General features: G+C 45.9%; 5 protein-coding genes across 5 annotated transcripts; 2 read left to right on the forward strand and 3 right to left on the reverse strand.

Moving 5' to 3' along the window:
- Window positions 1-6: 6 nt before the first annotated feature.
- On the reverse strand, window positions 7-6,749 carry pak2b (p21 protein (Cdc42/Rac)-activated kinase 2b). Its single transcript, XM_068725334.1, is given in 17 exon segments — window positions 7-514; window positions 1,298-1,377; window positions 1,380-1,434; window positions 1,619-1,815; window positions 1,898-1,997; window positions 2,162-2,279; window positions 2,399-2,477; window positions 2,480-2,510; window positions 2,776-2,824; window positions 3,119-3,182; window positions 3,292-3,424; window positions 3,521-3,634; window positions 3,724-3,755; window positions 4,137-4,287; window positions 4,392-4,498; window positions 4,585-4,877; window positions 6,057-6,749. Coding segments are annotated over 16 exon segments (1,587 nt in total). The 5' UTR covers window positions 4,775-4,877; window positions 6,057-6,749; the 3' UTR covers window positions 7-427.
- Window positions 6,750-6,837: 88 nt separating this feature from the next.
- pigx (phosphatidylinositol glycan anchor biosynthesis, class X) lies at window positions 6,838-9,458 on the reverse strand. Its single transcript, XM_068725335.1, is given in 6 exon segments — window positions 6,838-7,453; window positions 7,561-7,663; window positions 8,131-8,341; window positions 8,424-8,559; window positions 8,638-8,731; window positions 9,327-9,458. Coding segments are annotated over 6 exon segments (744 nt in total). The 5' UTR covers window positions 9,391-9,458; the 3' UTR covers window positions 6,838-7,317.
- A 251-nt stretch (window positions 9,459-9,709) lies between these two features.
- On the forward strand, window positions 9,710-11,450 carry cep19 (centrosomal protein 19). The gene is made up of 2 exons (XM_068725432.1): window positions 9,710-9,974; window positions 10,473-11,450. Exons 1-2 carry the CDS (start codon window positions 9,845-9,847, stop codon window positions 10,817-10,819), a joined length of 477 nt encoding a protein of 158 aa, XP_068581533.1. The 5' UTR covers window positions 9,710-9,844; the 3' UTR covers window positions 10,820-11,450.
- Window positions 11,451-12,365: 915 nt separating this feature from the next.
- Window positions 12,366-15,352, reverse strand: ing5a (inhibitor of growth family, member 5a). Its single transcript, XM_068725431.1, has 8 exons — window positions 14,964-15,352; window positions 13,835-13,906; window positions 13,390-13,556; window positions 13,136-13,247; window positions 12,953-13,052; window positions 12,732-12,867; window positions 12,585-12,646; window positions 12,366-12,470 (listed from the first exon to the last, which is right to left on the reverse strand). The coding sequence occupies exons 1-8, from the start codon at window positions 14,998-15,000 to the stop codon at window positions 12,431-12,433; spliced, it is 726 nt and encodes a 241-aa protein (XP_068581532.1). The 5' UTR covers window positions 15,001-15,352; the 3' UTR covers window positions 12,366-12,430.
- A 785-nt stretch (window positions 15,353-16,137) lies between these two features.
- Window positions 16,138-21,679, forward strand: plekhb2 (pleckstrin homology domain containing, family B (evectins) member 2). The gene is made up of 8 exons (XM_068725382.1): window positions 16,138-16,388; window positions 17,978-18,028; window positions 18,160-18,312; window positions 19,528-19,630; window positions 19,858-19,897; window positions 20,088-20,174; window positions 20,386-20,524; window positions 20,612-21,679. The coding sequence occupies exons 2-8, from the start codon at window positions 17,992-17,994 to the stop codon at window positions 20,746-20,748; spliced, it is 696 nt and encodes a 231-aa protein (XP_068581483.1). The 5' UTR covers window positions 16,138-16,388; window positions 17,978-17,991; the 3' UTR covers window positions 20,749-21,679.
- The last annotated feature ends 186 nt before the right edge of the window (window positions 21,680-21,865 follow it).

The following is a 21,865-nucleotide window of genomic DNA, read 5'->3' on the forward strand; positions in this document are numbered from 1 at the left end:
CGACTCAATCGACAATACATTAGGCAACGTTTTGCATTTGTTTAAGGCAGTTGATTAAAAAAAAACAAAAAACGACTAAAACAGAACTTCATCTTCTTCATTCAGTTAAACACGAGCTCTAACTACTACGCCCGACTCGGAAGCGAAGCGCTTCAGGTTGACTTGTGACGTCTGAGTGAGAACGAGCGTTGATCCGGACAGCGGTGGAGTTGTGCTCTACGTTTCTTCTTTTTGGTCTTCTTCACAGTGAGGTTTGTCAGGGCTTCTTCAGGCTGCTGCTTCACGAGAGGAGAGTCTCTCTCAGCCTATTGTCTGGCACCAAGAAACAATACTCTAAAAGGGTTAGCACGTATCTGTGCACAGCAATGGGGGGAGGCTTTACGAGCTAACGGTTAGCCTTCACGGGCTAACGGTTAGCCTTCACGAGCTAACGGTTAGCCTTCATGGCCTCCTTGGCTGCCAGGATGAGAGGCGTGAGGCTGGAGAGCGGCTTCGCCAACTTCAGGAACGGATGCTGCACACCGAGGAGGAGGAGGAGGATGAGGAGGATGAGGAGGAGGAAGAAGAAGAGGAGGAGGAGGAGGGGGATGAGGAAGAAGAGGAGGATGAGGAGGGGGAAGAAGAGGAGGATGAGGAGGAAGAAGAGGAGGAGGAAGAGAAGGATGAGGAGGGGGATGGGGAGGAGTAGGAGGGGGATGAGGAGGATGAGGAGGAAGAAGAAGAGGATGAGGAAGAAGAGGAGGAGGAAGAAGAGGAGGAGGAAGAGGAGGGGGAGGAGGAAGAGGAGGGGAGGAGGAGGAAGAAGAGGAGGAGGAGGGGGATGAGGAAGAGGAGGAGGAAGAAGAGGAAGAGGAGAAGGAGGAAAAGGGGGAGGAAGAAGAGGAGGAGGAAGAAGAGGAAGAAGAGGAGGAGGAGGAGGAAGAAGAGGAGGAGGAAGAAGAGGAAGAAGAGGAGGAGGAGGAGGAAGAAGAGGAGGAGGAAGAGGAGGAAAAGGAGGAAGAAGAGAAGGAGGAGGAAAATGAGGAAGAGGAGGAAGAAGAGGAAGAAGAGGAGGAGGAAGAAGAGGAAGAGAGAGGAGGAGGAAAAGGGGGAGGAAGAAGAAAAGGAAGAAGAGGAGGAGGAAGAGGAGGAAGAAGAGGAGGAAGAAGAGGAAGAAGAGGAGGAGGAAGAAGAGGAGGAGGAAGAGGAGGAAAAGGAGGAAGAAGAGGATGAGGAAGAGAAAACCATTTTAATGAAGTGCACTTTTTTTCCATCAACACAGGAAAAGTTTCCATGAAGCAGAGTTGTGTTTGTTTACCTGCAGCAGCTCTTTGCCTCCTCCTCTCTTCTCCACGTCCATCTCCAAACAACGGTTGAGGAAGTCTCTGAAGACGGAGACAGCTTCTCCGGGTTCTGGAGCTCAGGTGTGCCGTTCGTGGCAATCAGGTATAAAGCCTGTCAGAGGAGGAGGAGGAGAAGGAGGAGAAGGAGGAGGAGGAGGAGGAGGAGGAGGAGGAGGAGACCAGAGGACAAAAAGAACAACTGAAATCTAGTTTCAGGAAATATCAAATGAATCAAGTCAGATTTAAGAAGTCTGATCTGTTATTAAATAACCAAAGGGTCGAACATGTTCACTCACTCGTAGCGGGTTCTCGTTCAGGTAGGGAGGCTCTCCTTCCACCATCTCAATGGCCATGATACCCAGAGACCAGATGTCCACTTTGGGCCCATAAGCCTTCCTGGTCACCACCTCCGGGGCCATCCAGTAAGGCGTTCCCACCATGGTGCTGCGCTTGCTCTGCTCCGGGGTGATCTGAGCGCAGAAGCCAAAGTCGGCTGTCGAGGACGCGAAGGAGACGGAATGAGTACGAGGCCGCGGCGAACGAGTTCAAAGTTTAACCGTCGCACGGCGACTTACTCAGCTTGACGGAGCCGTCCATCCCAAGCAACACGTTGTCACTTTTGATGTCTCTGTGGATGACCTGGTTCGCATGCAGGAACTCCAGCGCCTGTAAACACTGCAGGTGTGGAGACAAAGAGGACAGAGAGTGAGACGCTGAGAGTTAAAGGGACAGTAGTGATCCTCACACAAGCACGCTTCAGAACATCACACACTGTCTAACTTCTAGCTCTGCCTCATGAAGTGAGACGTGGACCTCTTCTCACAGAGACAGCAGCGTACCTCTCTGCACACGGCGGCTATCTGGGCCTCGTCCATGCAGGTCTCTGTGACCACGTCTGTCAGCGAGCCTCCAGCCAGATACTCCATCACCACAAACAGCTCCTCCCCCATCAGGAAACTGACACACACACACACACACACACACACACACACACACAGTTACACTCACACACAGTTACACTCCAGCCCTGTTGTTGTGCGTCTTGACTCCGGCTGCAGGTTGTCTTTCGGTCCTACCTGTCTAAGAAGTTGACGATGTTTGGGTTCTTCAGCTCCTTCATCACTAGAATCTCGTTGATGATCAGCTCCTTCTTCGCTGCTTCTGCAGGTTGATCTGTTTGATGGCGACCTGGAGCGAGAGCGAGAGAGAGATATTTATAACATTCCACATTTCAAATCCTTCCCTCGGTCCCTCATCTCTGCTGAATTCACCGTACTTTGTCGATACGGCACGCTGACATAGATATTGCTCTTTCAACTAACTACAGCGTCAGTTCACTGTATTTACCATCATCTCATATTTATCACTCGCCACCACCTGTTACCCTTATCGTCCATCAGTCACTCATTCCACTACTTTACTGTCTCTCCTCGTCCACCAGGTGGCTCTTTACCTCTTGTCCCGTTGCCACGTCGATGGCTGTGAACACCGTTCCTGAAGCCCTGAGAGACAAACGAGACGTCACATTTAAACAGACGGTCCACTCGCACTGTATTCACGCTTTTATCTACGTTTCTCTATAATCCTCCGCTATTATTCACGCAGACAGAACCAGGCCTTTTTCTCTTGTGACACGGTTGGCGGCCGTAGTTCGGTAGACAGAAAGTAGTCCCTGCGGACTATCTTGAGTAACTATCTTGATTTTTGGGGCGAACAGTCAAGAGTTGACATCACACACCGAGGGAGGAAGTTTAAGGTTCTAAAGGTTCTAAAGGTTCCGTCGGATCTGGACTCACCCCTGACCGATTTTTTCGTATCTGGTGTATTTCTTCTTGGGATCTCCGATGCTGACTATCGTTCCTGCAAGAAAGAGAACGTTCACACGTGGAAAAACACCAGGTGGGATTCTTAAACTGCTGCATTGTTGAACCAGCAGATCTGCAGGACTAGTGATGAACTGATGGTTTACTCAGTCTGTCCATGATCTCCTCATCCGTCATCTTGCCCTTCTTCTTCTGTCGGTCGGCAGCCTTGGAGGCGGCGTCTCCGTCCGGACACGAGCTCGGAGCGGGGATGGGCTCGATGACGGAGCGCGTGTACATCTGAACGACGACACCATAAACAGAAGACAGACACATGAACACATGAATACAGGTCCAGGTTGAGAAGAGGACCGCGAGGCCGGCGGGGCGACTCACGCTCTTCGTGTGCTCCGGTCTCGGGGCCACGATCGGGGGAGGAGCTTCGTCGTCGTCGTCGTCATCGATGTCTTTGATATTGGGAGAAGACGGCTCGCCGCCTTTCTTCACAGGCTGATGAAGAGTGAAGAGAAAAGGCTTTTAGTCTCTAGACGACAAAACAGAGGACAAACACAACAGCAGAGTGTTTGAGCGGTACTCACAGACTGAGGCCCGGGAGTGAAAGCGTCTTTTTCTGTGAACAAACAAAAACAAAGTTTTAAAAGTTCTTGTAGTCACAGATACAAGTTATTCAGGATTTCAACGATTAACCACTGAGAACATTTCTGTTTCTATGGAGACGTACGATGAAGAGCTTCTCTAGAGCAACAGGTCGTCCGCTAATGACATCGCTTTACACTGAAACAGGAAGCTGTTGGGATCTAAATCTGCACACAGTTTGATGCTCCGCCTCCAGTTTCTTCTTACGGTCCCAACTCGACCGTTCGTCTCCTTCTATTGTCGGTGTGGTTGAGCTGCATTGCGCTGTGTTTTGGTCTTTGTAAAGAGGACTCACTACAACCTATAAATAATATAACCTGTAAACGGAACGTCTGACTTTGACTTGGAGACTCACCAGAAGACGAGAAGCTGAGGTACTTCTGACGGCTGTTGCCGGTGGAGTCGTAGAACTTGAGGACATCGAGCACGGCCTGCGGGTTCTTCTTCTGCTCCGACTTGGTGATGTTTGAGGTCTGGAGGAGTCGAGCCCACTGCTCCGGCATGCCCTGCGTTTGACAAAGACGACGTGCTGTCAGAATAAGATGCGATGTGTGTGTGTGTGTGTGTGTGTGTGTGTGTGTGTGTGTGAGAACAACCCCAAAAAACTCACAGTGAACTCCCCCGTGACAGCGTCAAACCCAACATGGATGGTGTGTTCAAAGTCTGAAGGCGGTGAGATCTCTGGTCGCTCTTTGTCTCGATCTTTCTTTCTCCCACCTGAAAGCAACCAAAAAAATGACTCAGTTTGCTCAATCACAATAACACACGTTAAAAAAAGTGAGCTACCTTTCTACCAATCTCACCTTTCTCCGCCCCGGAGAAGATCGAGATGATCTTGTTGCGAGGCTTCCTCTCCTCGGGCACCGAGGGCAGCGGTTTGGAGCTGTGGTTGGCCGAGAGGCCGTCTTTGCCGGAGCCGGTGCTGAAGATGGTGCTGCTCATCCTGACCGGAGGGGCGGGCGGTTTGTCCTCGGGGTCTCCGTTGTCGCACATCGCTATAGGTCGGTTGCGGCGCTCACATCAGCAGGAGGCCCGGCCGTGCTCATGCGCTCACGGGGAGGACGAGCCGAGAACAGAAGGAAGCACCGAGCGGCACCTGGAAGAGCAGCAGACAGTCATTGGACCGCAAACAAAATACAGGAAGCAAGCTCTCCTATAAAACAGGGCAGTGACGTGTTTTACTGAAGCCGTAGAGTTTACAGGAGTACTGGAAAACCACCATCATCTTGGGCTACAATAGTGCGAGTACAGTTAAGAGCAGTACTACACATTTTAAGGTACTTGTACTGTACTCAAGTATTCCCTTATGCTATTTTAAACTTCTATTCCACAACATTACAGAGGGAATATGTTGTGCTTTTTACTACATATGTTTGACAATATTAGTTATTTTGCAGATTTGAGATTATTAACCACAAAACATGACTCAACTAATAAAATAAGATGTTGTATTATGAATTTAAGCTAACACGCCACATATAAAGTAGTTACAGTTAACCTCCACCTTAACCAGCTGCAACATGTATTATGATATATTATTATTATACATTGATGCATCAGTAATTATAATCCAGTGACATTGTATACGTTATTCTGAAATGTTCTGCATAATCAGTACTTTTACTTTTTGGTACTTAAAGTAACCATGCAGTTCACAAGTGTTAACAACAGGGGCGGCTAAGCTAGAAGCTAACGTTAGCATTAACTAACGTTACTTGGCCAACAAGTGTACTAGCTAGCTAGAAGCTAACGTTAGTATTAACTAGTTGGTCAACAAGTGTACTAGCTAGTTAGAAGCTAACGTTAGCATTAACTACTTGGCCAACAAGTGTACTAGCCAGCTAGAAGCTAACGTTAGTATTAACTAGTTGGTCAACAAGTGTACTAGCTAGCTGGAAGCTAACGTTAGCATTAACTACTTGGCCGACAAGTGTACTAGCTAGCTAGAAGCTAACGTTAGCATTAACTAGTTGGCCAACAAGTGTACTAGCTAGCTAGAAGCTAACGTTAGCATTAACTACTTGACCGACAAGTGTGCTAGCTAGCTGGAAGCTAACGTTAGCATGACAAGTTATACCACTGCTGCTCGCTATCCTACGAGAACAGCTTTAAAGCTAATGCTAACTAGCCTGATAACCAAAAGTTTTGGGTTTTCCCCACGACAACGTAACTTTGCCAGTATGTAGTTTAGTCGAAAATCACACATATGCTTCCACACTATCCAGAACAAATGTGCTTTATTTGCTTTATTTCGCTAACGAGGAGCAGAGCTCACCGGAGAGTCCACACCAGTTAAACTTTGATAGAACTTGACTCAACGATTCGGTCGTCGACGGTTGGGAAAACGTTTGTAAATCCGTTACAAAAACAACAAAAAAAAGTAGTTCCTTTGTGACACGTGGGGCCTTGGTGGTACAAAGATAAAGTGAGTAAAAACGACGTGGCTACAACTATTTACAATGCTACTGTTCTTCTATCTTTGTCGGCCCTTGGATGATTCCGTTATGGAGAGAAGGGAAACAACGGAACTACCGACCCAGCCCCGAGCCAAACGATCAATGTTTCAAATTAATGGCCGTGTGAGAAGTTTACCTGGCTTCTGTTACAGCTAATACTCCCAATACTCTAAGATAAGAGTCTTTACACCATTTAGAAAGATGCACTTTATAATTTTTATGGCATTTTTTAAAATATATTTTCATTTTAATTTCCTTCTCTACAGCTTTCTTTTAAATTCAGATGTATTGTACATATTTTGTATATTGGTTCTAGATCAGCATCGACTGAATATCTTGTAAACAACCTACTACTTTGTCATTTGTAAGCACGTTTAATGTAAAAATAAAAGTGTATTTTCAAAGTAAACTGTCCCGTAACACCAGTTTCCTTTCATGTCTCCTTTAGATTTCTTTAGGGCTGGAAAAAAAAAACATTAAATGTGTGATATCAGCGTGTTAATATCCTTCATTGAAGCTAAATGACGTTGATTATTTTGTTGATTTGAGTAAACCTGAAAAAGAAAACATCCACAAAGATAGCAATAAAGAGACAGAAAGTTTGTTTCTTCACATTCTTTTACACCGATGATCTACATCAATGTACATCATTGTGAGTTTAAAATATTGTTTAGAGTTGTGGCCCTAAAAGTGTTTCAAATTGAGCAAATAAAGAAGTGCAAATACACGTCCGTGTGGCAACATTGACAAGTCAAATTCTACTGCTGTCGTCTTTCACTGTGTATCACCTACATTAAGGATCCAGCGCTCGGTCTTCAAGGTCTGATTGTGAGTCGAGCGCGTTGTGCCTTCACTAAAACAAAGAAGTGTGATCGTTTTGTGTGCTTTGGGTTACGCTTCTACGTCAGAACCAAGATTCTAACGTCATATAACAACACATCATTTAAAATGATTCATATACACCGGAACTTTTCTCTCGGTGGTGTTTTTGTTTCATGGCCTTTTGATGTCAGGGCGACGCTGGTATCAGACAGAACTGCATCACTACGCATGTTCGATGAGAGGTATGTTGTTTGCCGTCTAAGTGAGGCGATGCGTCCACATGTGTTTGGAGAGAGCCGCACAGCAGAGCATCGTGACCAGAAGAGTTCCACCGCACACGGGCGTCACCAGAGACCCGTCACCCACTGGAAGCTGAACCCCCCAGGGGGCCTCGCTCCTGCAGGATACGAGAGGACGTTAGAGTGATGACAGAAAAGCAACGACAGACATTTAGGTTCATTAAAAAAAAAAAAAATCGGACTGTTTTCCCCACATACAGACCCACCTGATGCCGGAGTTTAAACCCACGGACATGTGCTCGAGTTGTCGTGAGTACAGGGGGCGTCCACAACAGCATGAGGCTCTACGTCGAGGAGCTGCGTACCTGGAGAGACATTTAGAGGAGGACAAACATTTACAAATGGTCGCCAGCTATTTTGAGACTCGATTAATCGATGCAGAAAATGCCAAATTTCCTGCTTTCCATCATATTTAACTGAATATCTTTGGATTCTGGACAAAGCAAGACATTTAAAAGACATTCCTCGTGGACTTTGAGGACATTTTTTCACTATTTTAGGACATTTTCTGAACCAAACGATTAATCAATCAATCTACAAAACAATAAGCAGATTAATTGATAAAGAAAACATCGTTAGTCATCCAGTTTTCATCCAGCGTTTCTGACAAAGAACCTTTAATAGTCAAGTTATTGTTTTAACCAGATAGGATATTGGAATATTCTCAACTAATAATCAAAAATAGATGTAATAAGAAACTATTAAAAGATGTATTTATATAGTGTGTGAGAAGAGAGGCGTTGGTGACTACAGAATACAGTGAACGGCTCACACTCTTCAGTCCGCAGCAGCAGCTCTGGATGTTCTATGTCGACAGACGTAAACGTTCCTCCGTCAGAAGAAGGCTCGTGGTAGCGGCCGTGAATGGGAATTGTTACTTTGAACGTGGGAGTTGGTCCATCGAGGGACGGATACACATACGTGACGAATCCCGCAGTCTTGTGAGCCGGCACCTCCAGGTCAATGGCTGAATCTAGTAATATCTAACAGAGGGGAACACGTACATTAATACACAAACAATACATAAGTACACAGGCTTTGTTTTGGCTGTGTGTCAATCTTTACCTGCCAATCGTTTTGCTCACTCAAGGATGCAAGTTGGTAGGGATCAACATAGACACCTCTGGGCCATCGATGAACCAGCACAGCTCTGACCCCAGCGAGCACATCTGGGCCGAGCTGAACCGTGGTCACCACCTCCCTGGAACACATCAGGGATCACTCATAAGGAGCCTGGAAGGGGGTTATGGCTCCATGTTGGAACAAACGCCGTACGTACCGGTGGAAACCCTTCTTGGTGATTTCCACTGAAACTAGTGAGGATTCAAGCCACCGCTTGAGAAGACCACAGCGGCTCTCGTGCTTCTTCACATCTGCAAACAAGATTTAGTTTGTACTGGTCAAGACTTGACAGAGCAGACTGTTTAACATTACAACTGAAGTATAATATATAACTATGGCTGACATTCTTTGTTGGTTCTGATAAATAGGAATTAAAAAAAAAGAGGATTCCACAAAAGGTTAATTCAAAATCAAATAAAAAGATGATAGGTTTTTGGACAGGGAAGCCATTACTGCTAGACCAATGGAGGAACAAATGAGTTTTTGTTTTAATTTATTTTATACCTAAGAGACTGACGACACTTAATTATAAACATAATCCTTCATTACACTTTAAAACGCATTTCTTTATCAGAGAAGAGGCTACTAATTATACTAATGTTATATTTATTTTATAATACAAATAAATAAATAAAATAAATGTTTTCATTTTTAAATGCATCAGTATAATAAAAGTATTTTATAAAAATTAAATTATTTTATTTTACGAATAAAAACTACTACTTTCTGCCCTGCAAACTTAAACTTTACCGAAATTAGGTTGGAAGTTTTGTTAACTAAACACACAACTAATGAGTGTGTATCCGTTTTATTTAGGAGGTCTAACGATACAAAATGTCACCTTACCTTCCTCGATAAAACAATGACATGTCGATAAACAAGCAAACAAAGAAACTAGTACAAAATACATCAAAATAGTGACGGTGAACGACAATAAGCGCTGTAATGCCTGTGTATTTAACTCCTCGATGCTCTGCTGCAAACTGTTTACGGAAATGAATCTCCGAAGGACCCCGTTGACTTCTGGGTAAGCTGCAATAGTGCCTGACTAGAAAGACAACATAAACGGGCATTGTGGGATTCTGATGCTATAATTATGTATAAAAGGGGTGGTGGTTAGGCAAAAATATATCCATCACTGTGAGTAAAACAATACTACTTTAAAGTATGTATTCTAAATGTAGACAGGCTTCGGTCAAGACAGAAAAGTTCGGGACCGACTCGTCGGACTCCCTGGCAACGCGTCATTGCCGAAGCTCGCGCTTGTTGAAGCGCTTTTATGACCTGTAGTAATTATTGCGGTTGAAATGTTTTACCGATGAACTTCCGGTTAAAGCTAGAAGCGCCGCGGACGTAAACAGAAGATGAGTTACGAGGCGAAGCGGTGCGGAGTGCAGTTCAGTCCTCCTGCTATAGTCGTAGTCTATGAAGACAAGGAAACTAAACGAGCGCGAAGGAGAGTGATACCCGTGCGCAACTTCTCCAAATATTCCGGTAACGACTCACATACATGCATACACACAATGCATTTAATTCAATTAACACCGGAATCCTATCAGGCCCTCTTCAGATGCTACACTTGTGTTTGTGTGTTTAGTGTTATTGTTCATTAATTTCGCTATATTATTGGGTTCAGACCCTCAGGGGCCCTTCAAGGCTCCAGATGTGCAACTTGTCAACTTTATTGCACATTAACTGAATAACGTGCACAACTGTTACATTATGTGAACTGCAAGGATAGAGGCTTTAAGGAGGGTCCGTTCTTTATCTCATTTTGCATCAAAACCTTCACTATTTCAGTTTATTATCATCATATTATACATATTCCATAATATGTTTAATCAAATGTCCTCAAACTGGACAGAAATCCTGCAGCATAAGAGTTTGCCGGATACTTTAAGCTACCAGGACCAGGAACAGGGGGTCAATGGGGGCCCCTAGCAGGCTAGTCTGACCCCGTTGAATCCCCCGGTCTCTCTCCTCAACCTCCAGACTACAGCATGGCAGCGGAGAGGCTGAAGACCCACCCTCGGCACAGGGACTACCTGGAGGGCGTGCCCCAGAGCCAGCTGGAGAAGCTTCACGTCATCCTGCGAGACCACATGGAGGGCCTCAGCCTGGAGCACAGCCTGGCCTCGTTCCGCCTGGACCCCGACGAAGACCTCAACAAACTGGACGACGACGAGCTGGCCCGCAAGAAGGGCGGGATGGACGAGCTGTTCGAGAAGAACCGGCGGCGCAAAGACGACCCCGACTTCGTCTACGACGTGGAAATGGATTTCGGCGAGACCGCCCAAGAGAAGTGCAGCTGGGACGAAGAGTCCGACGATGGATTTTAAAAAAAAACGCTGATATTTCAGACTTGCAAGTGCAGATGTTCCACGAGACAACAGGAACATCTGCACAGCTCGAGTCTACGACAGCGTCCATCTAAAGTCACACAGTGAAGTACACAATGAGCTAGTTGTAGCAACAGTATTCTGTCCAACACACGTACAATCAGTGAGGGTGGATTAGATATTAGAAACACAAAACACAACTCAACCAATCTGCAAACTGAAGCGTCCAAAACGTCCATAGAGTTTCAACACACAGTGAACATTAAAACCGTCATGGAGGTCACACTCGAGTTCATTAACACTAATAAAGTGTTGAGTCGAGGTAAAGAACGGCAGCGATGAAGGACGTCAGGCACCTTAAAGACTCCCTTCAAAACACCAAACGTTTCATTTAAAACTGAAAGGAATGAATGCGTGAATAATAGTGAATATTTATTTGTTATAAAATACTGAATTTTACAAAATACAAAGACTTTGGCTCGTTTATTTTGTGGCTTTACACCTAACGTGTTCTTCACAGTCGAAAATGAAGCAGATAGTAAAATCCTATTAAATACAATTTGAGCATACACCAAGAAGTAAGCAATACAACATATATCTTTATATCTTTGGAGGAAAAAAACAGTGTCCACAAAATATTGTTTCATATCATACAAAACATATATCTATGTATACGTGTGTGTTATATACTGCATTTCCATACGTTTTAAAGGAGATAAACTACATCATCAAACCTCTCCAAAGTGCTTCAATCCTCCGTCAGCTGACACTGACCGACCTTTAGTACCAAAATACATTCAAACATGTCGCCGGTTGTCTGAAGATTGATGAAGAATAAACGTTCATCGTTGCTCCGCTCGTTTGGTTTGAAGATGATCTGTAGATCTGTTTACAGTGGCATCACTTGCAGTCATTGGTGCAGCGCTGATGTGTTCCCTAAAGAGGCTGAACATCTGACGCAATATTCATTCTGACCACCAAAATAAGGTACGTTTTGAAGCCATTTAAAAAAAGAAAAAGAGAAAAAAAAGGTAAAATTCTCAGCAGGCTGTTGATTCTTTTAGAAAATAGATCTTTATAAAAATTTCAAGTATGCTAGAGCCACGATCCAAAGATGATATTTACACGCCGTGATTTGAGAGGAGGGACGTTCTGATTGGTCGATGTGTGAGAGCGTAGCTGGACTCCCAACCCGGGTTAAGCTGTGCGACCCAACAGGTCTATGGAGAGTGACAGGATCTGAATATATATATATATACACACACACATTACACTATTAAGTACAACAGCAATACATACATTAGTTAAAGAGTAACGTCAGTATTTTTCAACTTGGATCTCCACGTTTTGCTCTGACTAAAAAGGAGAAAAGGTATTTTGAAATGGTTCCAGTATTGATGGAGAAAGCTGCAAAAACGAGGTGCAATGAAATCGCTGGAGTGTTCTCCGTCAGTACTGGACCAAAGTCTCTCAGTAACCTCGTGAAAAGATGTCACTTCATATCTCTGAATGCCAGTGAAGGAGACGGTGAGGGTCCCCCCCCCCCCCCCCCCCCCCAAGTTGAAATATACCCAAAGTTACTCCTCTACGTATTTCTGCATGCAGGAGATCTCATTTCTTCTTCTTGTCTTGGGTGCACCTCGGACAAAACCTGAGAGATCAGAGAGAGGAGGGGCAACGTGTCAAAGCACGGAGGATCATCGCGAGGTATCTGCATTAATAATCATTATTAATAATAATCATCGATGCATTTTAAAGTTCTCACCATTTTCCTTTGGGCTTTGAGGCGAGATCGACGCACGCAAAGTGAAACCACTCGATCGGACACTGAGGGACGACAAACAGCGGCGTTATTGAGAATAATAATGGCAGGTGGAAGCGGTTTCCGACGGCGAGAAAAAGCAACACTTACGTCTGGGTTGTCGCATCCGATCATCTCTCCGTACGACACCTGGTGGCACAGGCAGTACGTCGGCTCGTTGGGGTCGACCGGCATGTCCAAAACGTCCGACGGCTGCATCGGCAGCAGAGCGTCACTCACGTCTGGGCTAGAGGTCCAACACAGAGCAGCGTTAGAATCAGACACCATTAAATAAATGAACGAGTCGCTGGTGGTGCGAGTAAGAACCACACCTGTTCTTTATCTTTTTCTTCTTGGGGGACTCTTCATCGGAACCTTTCCTCGCTCTCCCTCTGGATGCTCGCTTCTCTCTCAGCCCCCGGGTCTCACCCTCTGTGGGAAACGTTCACGGTTAGAAAATGTGCATCGACTCGTCCCGCCTTCGGACGGGAGCCTCTCGGCGTCACGCGGCTTACTTTTCACGGCTCTTCCTTCGGTGCTTTCGTAGCCGCTCAGTTCCAGTTTCTCCTTCAGCTCGTTCTCGAACCGAGCCAGATCCGCATCCAGTCTGCGGATGTGTTTGTCCACCTGCAGCAAAAAAAAGAAAGAAAAGGATTTCACGTAGAACCTGACCGTGTGCGTGTGCTTTACGTACAATGACTTAACGGGAGAAAACACATTTTAAACATCTCTCAAAACACGCAATGAATCCACACAACAGGAAACTGACCATTTCGTACGTCTGCATTGCGAGCTGAACTTTGTCGTCGCTGAACTCTTTGCACTTGCTGTAGGCGTGTTGGATCTTCTGCAGGTGCTCCACTCTCTGCTCCGAGGCCAGGTTCTTCACCTTCACGACGTACTCCTCGGCCAGTTTGTCGATCTCTCCTTTCTTCTCTGCACAACGACACCACGGTTACAGGGACGGAAAACCACAGCTGATCGACACGGCGCTGGTAAGCCGAGCCATTGTTAATGCTAGTAGTCACACCTGTGCTAAATCACTACAAATGGACAAAATAATGTAAAAATCATAAAAGGTGTAAGTCAAGCTCAGTCTGTGCACACCTCCGCTAACATTCTAACACCTGTGCAGGTAGACTATGTGAGTGTTAGGTGGGTTTAAGTCAATAAAACATTTCGATAACAATCGCTTTATGGGGTCAAATGATCACCTTCAGTCCTGTTGTCCAGGTCCCGCATCAAAGTAAAGTTCCTTTGCAGCTCACATGGAAGGTTTTCAATACCTGGAGAAGACACGGACCTCAGGGTGAGAGAGACGTCCCATCTCCAAACACTGCACTCATTCATCCACGCAAGGGACAAAACTAACTAATGTCCACGAGCGTCATAACTGTACCCCATCATCCATCAATGACAGTTGATTGGATTATCAATTTAAAATTAAAATAAATGATTGTACAGAAATTATATACACTTCTAATAAAATGTGCATTTCTATACCACTTATATCAAATGTATTTAGCTTACAATTTTTTTTTCTTCACATTTAACAAGCATAACATTGCAACAAGTGTAGCAATGAAGAAGTCAATGTTTACCGTTCTGCTATTAGCGTGTTGTTAAATTGCAGACTGTATGTAAAGCAGTGTGTGTTAATAACTGAGTGTGCACATTGAATTAGTCCCACTTTGTTAACGCATTAGTGTGAATGGTTTCAGAGAGAGCACTATATAGCGTTAAAGCGTCCAGAAAGAAAAAAAAACAAACAAACAGCATCGCTACAGGAAGTGACGCACTTCAGAAACCCCGCCCCTAACGGCGCGTAACTGCTAACGGGAAACGGTGACCAACAGGTTGCTAATGCATGGTACCTGCCACCCTAAAGCAAACACATTCAGACCACAAGTAGACAGAATTTAAAAGTTTTATAATATTAAAGTATGACGACAACATGTTTTAACAACCTTGTAAAACGGTTGCTGGTTGCTAGGTCACCTAGTTAGCTGCTGTGACAGACCCCTTAAATGCACAACAACCGCTAACTACAAACGGTTAACCCTGTTTCTGAATATTAGTACTTTTTTATACAGATAATAGTTACATTCACGTTACCCACTGAGGGACTTTTAACACCGCACGCCCAACTTTACCACCACCAACGGCGATGCTAACCAGTTAGCTTATCGAGCTAGTGACATAACAGCTAACAGCTAGCTGCTAACGCGCGATGCCGCTGTCCTCAAAGCAAAGAAAGTCCTCGTTACAGTAAAACTAAACCTCAAACACACGTAAGATGTTCACAATGTTAATATTAATACAGTGTATATTCCGGATACTCACTGTCAAGGTAATGTTCCAAGTATATAGCCGTCGCCATTTCAGGTTAGCTACTTAGCTTTTGCGTTCTCGTAAAAACAACCGTTGGCCGGAGAGGTGACGGGCTTGTTTTGTGACCCTGGGTCGCCCGCCGTCAGCCAGTGGCTTAAAGAGATACTTGATGGTGGTCTGAACCAGGCGGTGGTGAACCGACGACACTCGCTGCTGCTTTGCGGTCACGCAGAAATGAGTTTCCCTCCCTCCAGCACGCAGTGCACCGTGGGGCCGTTCAGGATACAACTTTTTTTCTGTGAGTTTGTGACTCACATGCGCAAGCGGACGTCTCCAACGGGGGGGTGTGTGTGTGTGTGTGTGTGTGTGTGTGTGTGTGTGTGTGTGTGTGTGTGTGTGTGTGTGTGTGTGGGGTGGGGGGGGGGGGGGTCATTTCCCTCAGTGTTGCAATCGATGTTTAGTTTTTTCTCTGTTACAGTGCTTTATGTAGTGAATGCACCTTGTCCACCTAATTAAATATATTAATTAAAGATATTAATTAAATATATAAAAACACCAGACACAGGAACAACTTCTTTCTACTGGCCGTCACTCTCATGAACAATTAATCAGACATACTGCACCTCCATTTGCATTATTACCACCAATCTGCACTACTATCCCAAATCCATTGTCATTGTTCTTTATGTTACTATATATTATATTGTATCCATATATATTATACTGTACATAGTGGACTTTGTTGTCCTTAATGTCCTTGTTTTTATATTGTTCTTGGTTATTTGTATATAATATGTATGTACGTTGAGAGCAATGTGTAAACCGGAGTCATATTCCATGGTCGCGTACGTATACCAGCATGGGATGAAGAAGCGCGCCCTCGCTGAGTTTGCTCGCACTTTCCAACGCTGTCAGCTGACAGGTTAGCGTTACGTCATTCAAAACAAACGCCCTCCCTCTCCCGAAGAGACCGACGCTAAGATGCACCGCGGGCGGGGCTAAAGGGGCAACTATCAAGAGCCAAATAACGGCTGTTTTTTATTTTATTTTTTAATTTAATTTAATTTAATTTAATTTAATTTAATTTAATTTAATTTAATTTTTATTTTACTATAAGTACTAGACATCCTGATCCACACTCCATACCAGTTGGTGGCGGTAATGCACCAATTCATTGTTTACCAACCGCCAATAAACCTCAAAGAAGAAGAAGAAGAAGAAGAAGAAGACGAAGCAGGAGGAGGAGAGCAAAATAACGGCTGTCTACAGAGTTGTGTCCAATCGGTGTATCGGTCAAGCTTTTTTTTTGACTCCGAGGAGGAGGGCATCGTCTTTTTTATTATTTAAATTTTGTGTACATCTCACTTCCGTGTTTTGCTGCCTCCTCACGAAAGCCTTCATCTTTTTCTTTTCTTCATAAAACATCTAAATAATCAAGTAAGTATCTAAATGACTCTTTCTCTCCACATGAATTGTTATCCTCGGTTATAAACGACCAGTGTCGGTGTTTGAAGCTATACGTTAGCTGTTAGCATTGTGAACTAGTTTAGCTTAGTACGACATGTCACCACTCACGTGAGACGTTAACGTCACATACAAACGTCACTTAAGCTAAGCTAACTTCGACTGGTATCAGAGGAGAAACGTGCTAACATCAACTTCACAGCTGTTTTAAAGTGGATTTCCGGGTTAACTGCTTTAATCTCGTCAGTCCGACTTGTATTATTAAGACAGGAGGATGATTCACGACTGGCCTGTTGCTCCTTACCAACTGTTACCGTTAGGCTAGCTAGCTAAGGTGCCATGACAACCAGAATCATCCTCTTCCTCCTCCTCCCGTTCCTCTTCCTCCCCTTCTTTCTTCTTCCTCCTCTTATTCTTCTTCTTCTTCCTCCTCCCCTTCCCCTTCTTCTTCCTCCTCTTCTTCTTCCTCTTCCTCCCCTTCTTTCTTCCTCCTCTTCTTCCTCCTCCTCCCCTTCCTCTTCTTCTTCCTCTTCCCCCTCCTCCTACTCCTCTTCCTCCTCCCCTTCCCCCTCTTCTTTTTCCTCCTCCTCCCCTTCCTCTTCCTCCTCCCCTTCCTCTTCTTCTTCCTCTTCCCCCTCCTCCTACTCCTCTTCCTCCTCCCCTTCCCCCTCTTCTTCTTCCTCCTCCTCTTCGCCTTCTTCCTCCTACTCTCCCTCTTCCTCCTCCTCCCCATACCCCTCTTCTTCCTCCTCCTCTCCCTCCTTTCTCTTCCTTCTTTTCCCCCTCCTCCTCTTCCACAACCAGAATATCTGACCTGCTAGCTAATTGATTGATTGTCAGTCCTGGTAACTACAGTTAGCTAACATTAGTTGTTTTCTGTTTAATTCTGAAAGTGTGTGTGTGTGTGTGTGTGTGTGTGTTTGTGGATGCTAGTAGTGCTAACAGTCACAAGGTTTGTTTAGGCTATGCCACGCCCAGTCATGAGATAAGATAACATGAAATAAATATAAGCATATAAAGCAGGAGAATAAATAATTGGAGCAACATCAACCAAAATCAGAATATGATACAAATAGAAACTATATCAGATCCTTTGGATGGTACAGAGTGTGAGCAGAGTCGACACGTTTATGTAAACAATGTATATGATGAAGTCATGTTACTCTGTGTTTGTATTAATATAACAGAATATCATTCAAATAACATAATAAAGTTATGGTACCGTATGGGAGGGTAAGATATAACATCACATTATGAATATAATATCACATATAAAATACTGCTCACTGCGTACTCAGTCACATGATGCATGTGTATTTACAGAACAGTAGTGGTTGTTTGATTAGCTAATAATTATACTAGGATTTAGTTCTTGAATAAGTAGTTCCATTACTGACAGATGCTGACTGACACGTGTGTGTGTGTGTGTGTGTGTGTGTGTGTGTGTGTGTGTGTGTGTGTGTGTGTGTGTGTGTGTGTGTGTGTGTGTGTGTGTGCGTGCGTGCGTGCGTGCGTGTGTGTATATATATATATATCTATATATATATCTATTATTGTTTTAGGTGTCTTTTCTAAGATGGCTATGGTGAAGAGTGGTTGGCTCCATCGACAAAGTGAGTAGCCTGACACAGTTTACCAGTTTATGAATATCAAACTGATTACGGTGCAGTTTAAAGATGCTGTGATGTGCTTTATGAATAATAATTGAGTTTGACTGTATGTTATCATATCTCTCCATCTGAAGGCACCATTCTGCGCCGGTGGAAGAAGAACTGGTTTGACCTGTGGGCCGACGGACGCCTCGTGTTCTACAACGATCAACAGCGGAGCGACATGGAGGACGACATCCACATGAGGGTCGACTGCATCAACATCCGCAACGCCGCCGCATGTCAAGGTGACGTCACCCGTCACACGGTGATGTCATCGGCCGCACGATGACGTCACCGGCTGCACGATGATGTCATCGGCACAACTTTAATCAAAACAAACCTCGTGACTGTTAGCACTATGAGGAAGAAGAGGGGGAAGAGCACTATCAGCACACACACACACACACACACACACACTGCTATTTTCAGGGTTAGGAGGGAGAGGAGGAAGGGGAAGAGGAGGAGTAGGGGAAAGAAGAAGGGGAAGAGGAGGAGGGGGAAGAGGGAGTGGAAGAGGAGGGAGAAGGGGAGGAGGAGGGGGAGGAGGGGGAAGGGGAGGAGGAGGGAGAAGGGAGGGAGGAGGAGGGAGAAGGGGAGGAGGAGGGGGAAAAGGGAGTGGAAGAGGAGGAGGAGGAAGGGGAAGTGGAGGAGGAGGAAGGGGAAGTGGAGGAGGAGGGGGAAGAGGAGGAAGAAGGGGAGGAGGAGGAGGAAGAAGGGGAAGAGGAGGGAGAAGGGGGAAGAGGAGGAAGGAGAAGAGGAGGAGGAGGAAGAAAGGGAGGAGGCGGAAGGGGAAGAGGATGAGGAGGAAGGAGGATGAAGAGGAAGGGGAAGAGGAGGAGGGAGAAGTGGAGGAGGAGTGAGAAGAGGAGGAGGAGGAGGAGGAGGGGGAAGAGGGAGTGGAAGAGGAGGGAGAAGGGGAGGAGGAGGAAGTGGAGGAAGAGGAGGAAGGGGAAGTGGAGGGGGAAGAGGAGGAAGAAGGGGAGGAGGAGGGAGAAGGGGAAAGAGGAGGAAGGAGAAGAGGAGGAGGAGGAAGAGGAGGAAGAAGGGGAGGAGGAGGAAGGAGAAGAGGATGAAGAGGATGAAGAGGAAGGGGAAGAGGAGGAGGGAGAAGTGGAGGAGGAGGGAGAAGAGGAGGAGGTAGGGGAAGAGGAGGAAGAAGGGGAGGAGGAAGAAGAAGAGGAAGGGGAGGAGGAGGGGGAAGGGGAGGAGGAGGGAGAAGGGGAGGAGGAAGAGGAGGAGGGAGAATGGGAGGAGGAAGAAGGGGAGGAGGAGGAAGAAGAGGAAGGGGAAGTGGAGGAGGAGGGGGAAGAGAAGGAAGAAGGGGAGGAGGAGGAAGAGGAAGGGGGAAGAGGAGGAGGGAGGAGGAAGGGGAAGAAGAAGAGGAGGCAGCACAATGATGTCATGAGCACATCTTTTGATCATGTTTGATATGTAGATGCGTCTCCTCTGTGTGTCGTCAGACCTGAACCCGGCGGAGGGGAAGATGCGTGAAGCTTTGTTCCAGATCGTGTGCAGAGACGGACGAGTCATCAGTCTGTGTGCAGAGAGCGCAGACGACGCGCTGTAAGACACTCACTCACCACCTTCATGGGTCATTATGGTGAAGTCCAATGTTAATGTTTGCAGAAAAAGACGTTACTTTACATTTTTGTACGCGCGACATCTGCCTCACTTCTGTCTGTCCCGGTGCGGAGGACGTCCCATGTGTCCTCACTGAAGCCCTCTGAGGCTGATTTGTGATTTGAGATGTTTGGGTGAGTTGAATCCTGAGCCTCCACTCTGTGTTGCAGGGCGTGGACCATGGCGCTTCAGAGTGCCAGAATTAATGCGGTGAGTTTCTGCTCCATGTTAAACTGACTCAAGTCTCACATCATGTGTCACACAAACATCACGTTGATGAACGTGCGGCTTCACCACAGTTCTCTCCTGCGTCTGAGCGTCTGAACGTCTGAACGTCGTGTGGCTCACTTCACTGCTGGTGTTCATCCTCGGCTTTCTTTTGGTTTGTTGTCGTTTTCAGGCGGTTGCCACACCTCACATCGGCTTTGCGCAGGAAGTGAGGCCGTCTGCTCCTCCCCCCTTTTCAGATTATGCTCCCCCGCCTCAGGTAAAAGGCATAAACGCTATGAATATAATGCAACGGATCCTCATGAAAGATATGAGAACGGCCTGCCGTACGACAAGAATTTCGTGCATTTCAGGCCTCGACGTTCTTTTCCTCAAACTAATCGGACTCAGACTGTGGGATCTAGCAAGATCTCATGGGATCTTGCTAGATCCCACAGAGGATCAACGGTCTGTGTGTCGTCCTCCATCAGGTCTACGCTCCCGGTCCGTACGGAGAGTATGGCGCTCCTCCGCCGTACGCCGCTCAGATCGTGTACTCTCCCGACGGGCAGCCCTACGCCGTGGCGTACCCTCATCAGTACCCTCATCAGTACCCTCATCAGTACCAAGGTAAAGCAGCTCTCAGCGCAGAAGTAAACCAAGCTTCAACCCTAACCCCCCCAAAAGTGAAACGAGACGCGGTGTCTCCTCTCTTAGGTGGGTACGTCGCTCCCGGGGTGAACCACGCCGTCATCCGGGAACGCCAGTGGGACGACGGAGGAGACGTGGCGCTGGGCATGCTGGCCGGAGCGGCGACCGGCCTGGCGATCGGCTCCCTCTTCGCTGTCTTCTAGTGTCTTGATTAATGTATTAACGTATTAATGTATTAATCTAGTAAGCACACCGCCTCCCCCCCCCTCCCCCTCCCCCGTCTCTCCCTTTTGTTCGCAGCATTCAGCTTCTTCTCTGTGCCGTCACATGAGTCGGAGTAAAATGCGTCTTTTTGGGGCTACTTCCATCTATGAAGGACGATTGTGATGCGCAGTGATCTGCTCACTACACACTACATACTGTTAGCACTTTCTCTAATGTGACGTCTAAATATGAATGTTATTTAACCAAAAAAATACAACAATTACTCCATTTTTTTTTTTTAAAGCATCTCTGGTGATCTATCGGCAGAAGTGGAATATTATGAAGTATGTTTTTGTTACTGTACAAGCACCTTAAAGTAAGAGTCGCCGTGTTTTCCGTGAGCTTAGAATGAGTTTATACGCCGTGTTCCTACGGTAGCCCAAGAGGGCCAAACCAAACGCCGGCTCTAGATGGAGCAGTCACCGATTCACGTTCGTAGTCCTCACCGCTAGACGCCGGGAAAAACCGACGCACTGGAAATCTTTCCTCGGCCGATTCACGATCCTTTTGAAAAGTCTGAGCTAACGTTCTGTTTACTTTCTAAGAATCATAATTCACAGTATAAACAAACCGTGCCGGGCCACACGCGTGTTAAATATCCGGTCTCGGGTCGTGGCCGATCAGCTGACTGACGGTTTCGACTCTTTAAATAACAGGAAAGACACTTCTCCGCTCATGTACCGTACGTTTCAGGTCATCGCTGTCTTTGTTTCTTTATGTTTTGCAAGTATTACCGTAATAGTCATCAATTGGTGCATTTATTTTGTCTTTCGTTTTGTGTTCACCTCATGTGTACTGTACCTTTACTTTGTGTTACTCGTCTGTCTCGGACACACACACACACACACACACACACACACACACACACACTTAAATTTGAAGAGGGAACAGTGCATGAAAGCGACGAGGCTCTATTCACGGTCATGTTTTCATCGGCAGCTGTTGAACCACACTTTACTTTTTCATTTTGAAATGTTTGATTTGGTGTTTTGGTTTTATTTTGGTAGGTTCTGCGCAGACGCCAGTCGGGTGACTCCGCCTCTCGTTTAGTTCCGG

The sequence above is a fragment of the Cebidichthys violaceus genome, unplaced genomic scaffold (genome assembly GCF_023349555.1).
Source record: "Cebidichthys violaceus isolate CVI_PGR_0920_01 unplaced genomic scaffold, fCebVio1.0.p SCAF_35, whole genome shotgun sequence".
NCBI classification, from domain to species: domain Eukaryota; kingdom Metazoa; phylum Chordata; class Actinopteri; order Perciformes; family Stichaeidae; genus Cebidichthys; species Cebidichthys violaceus.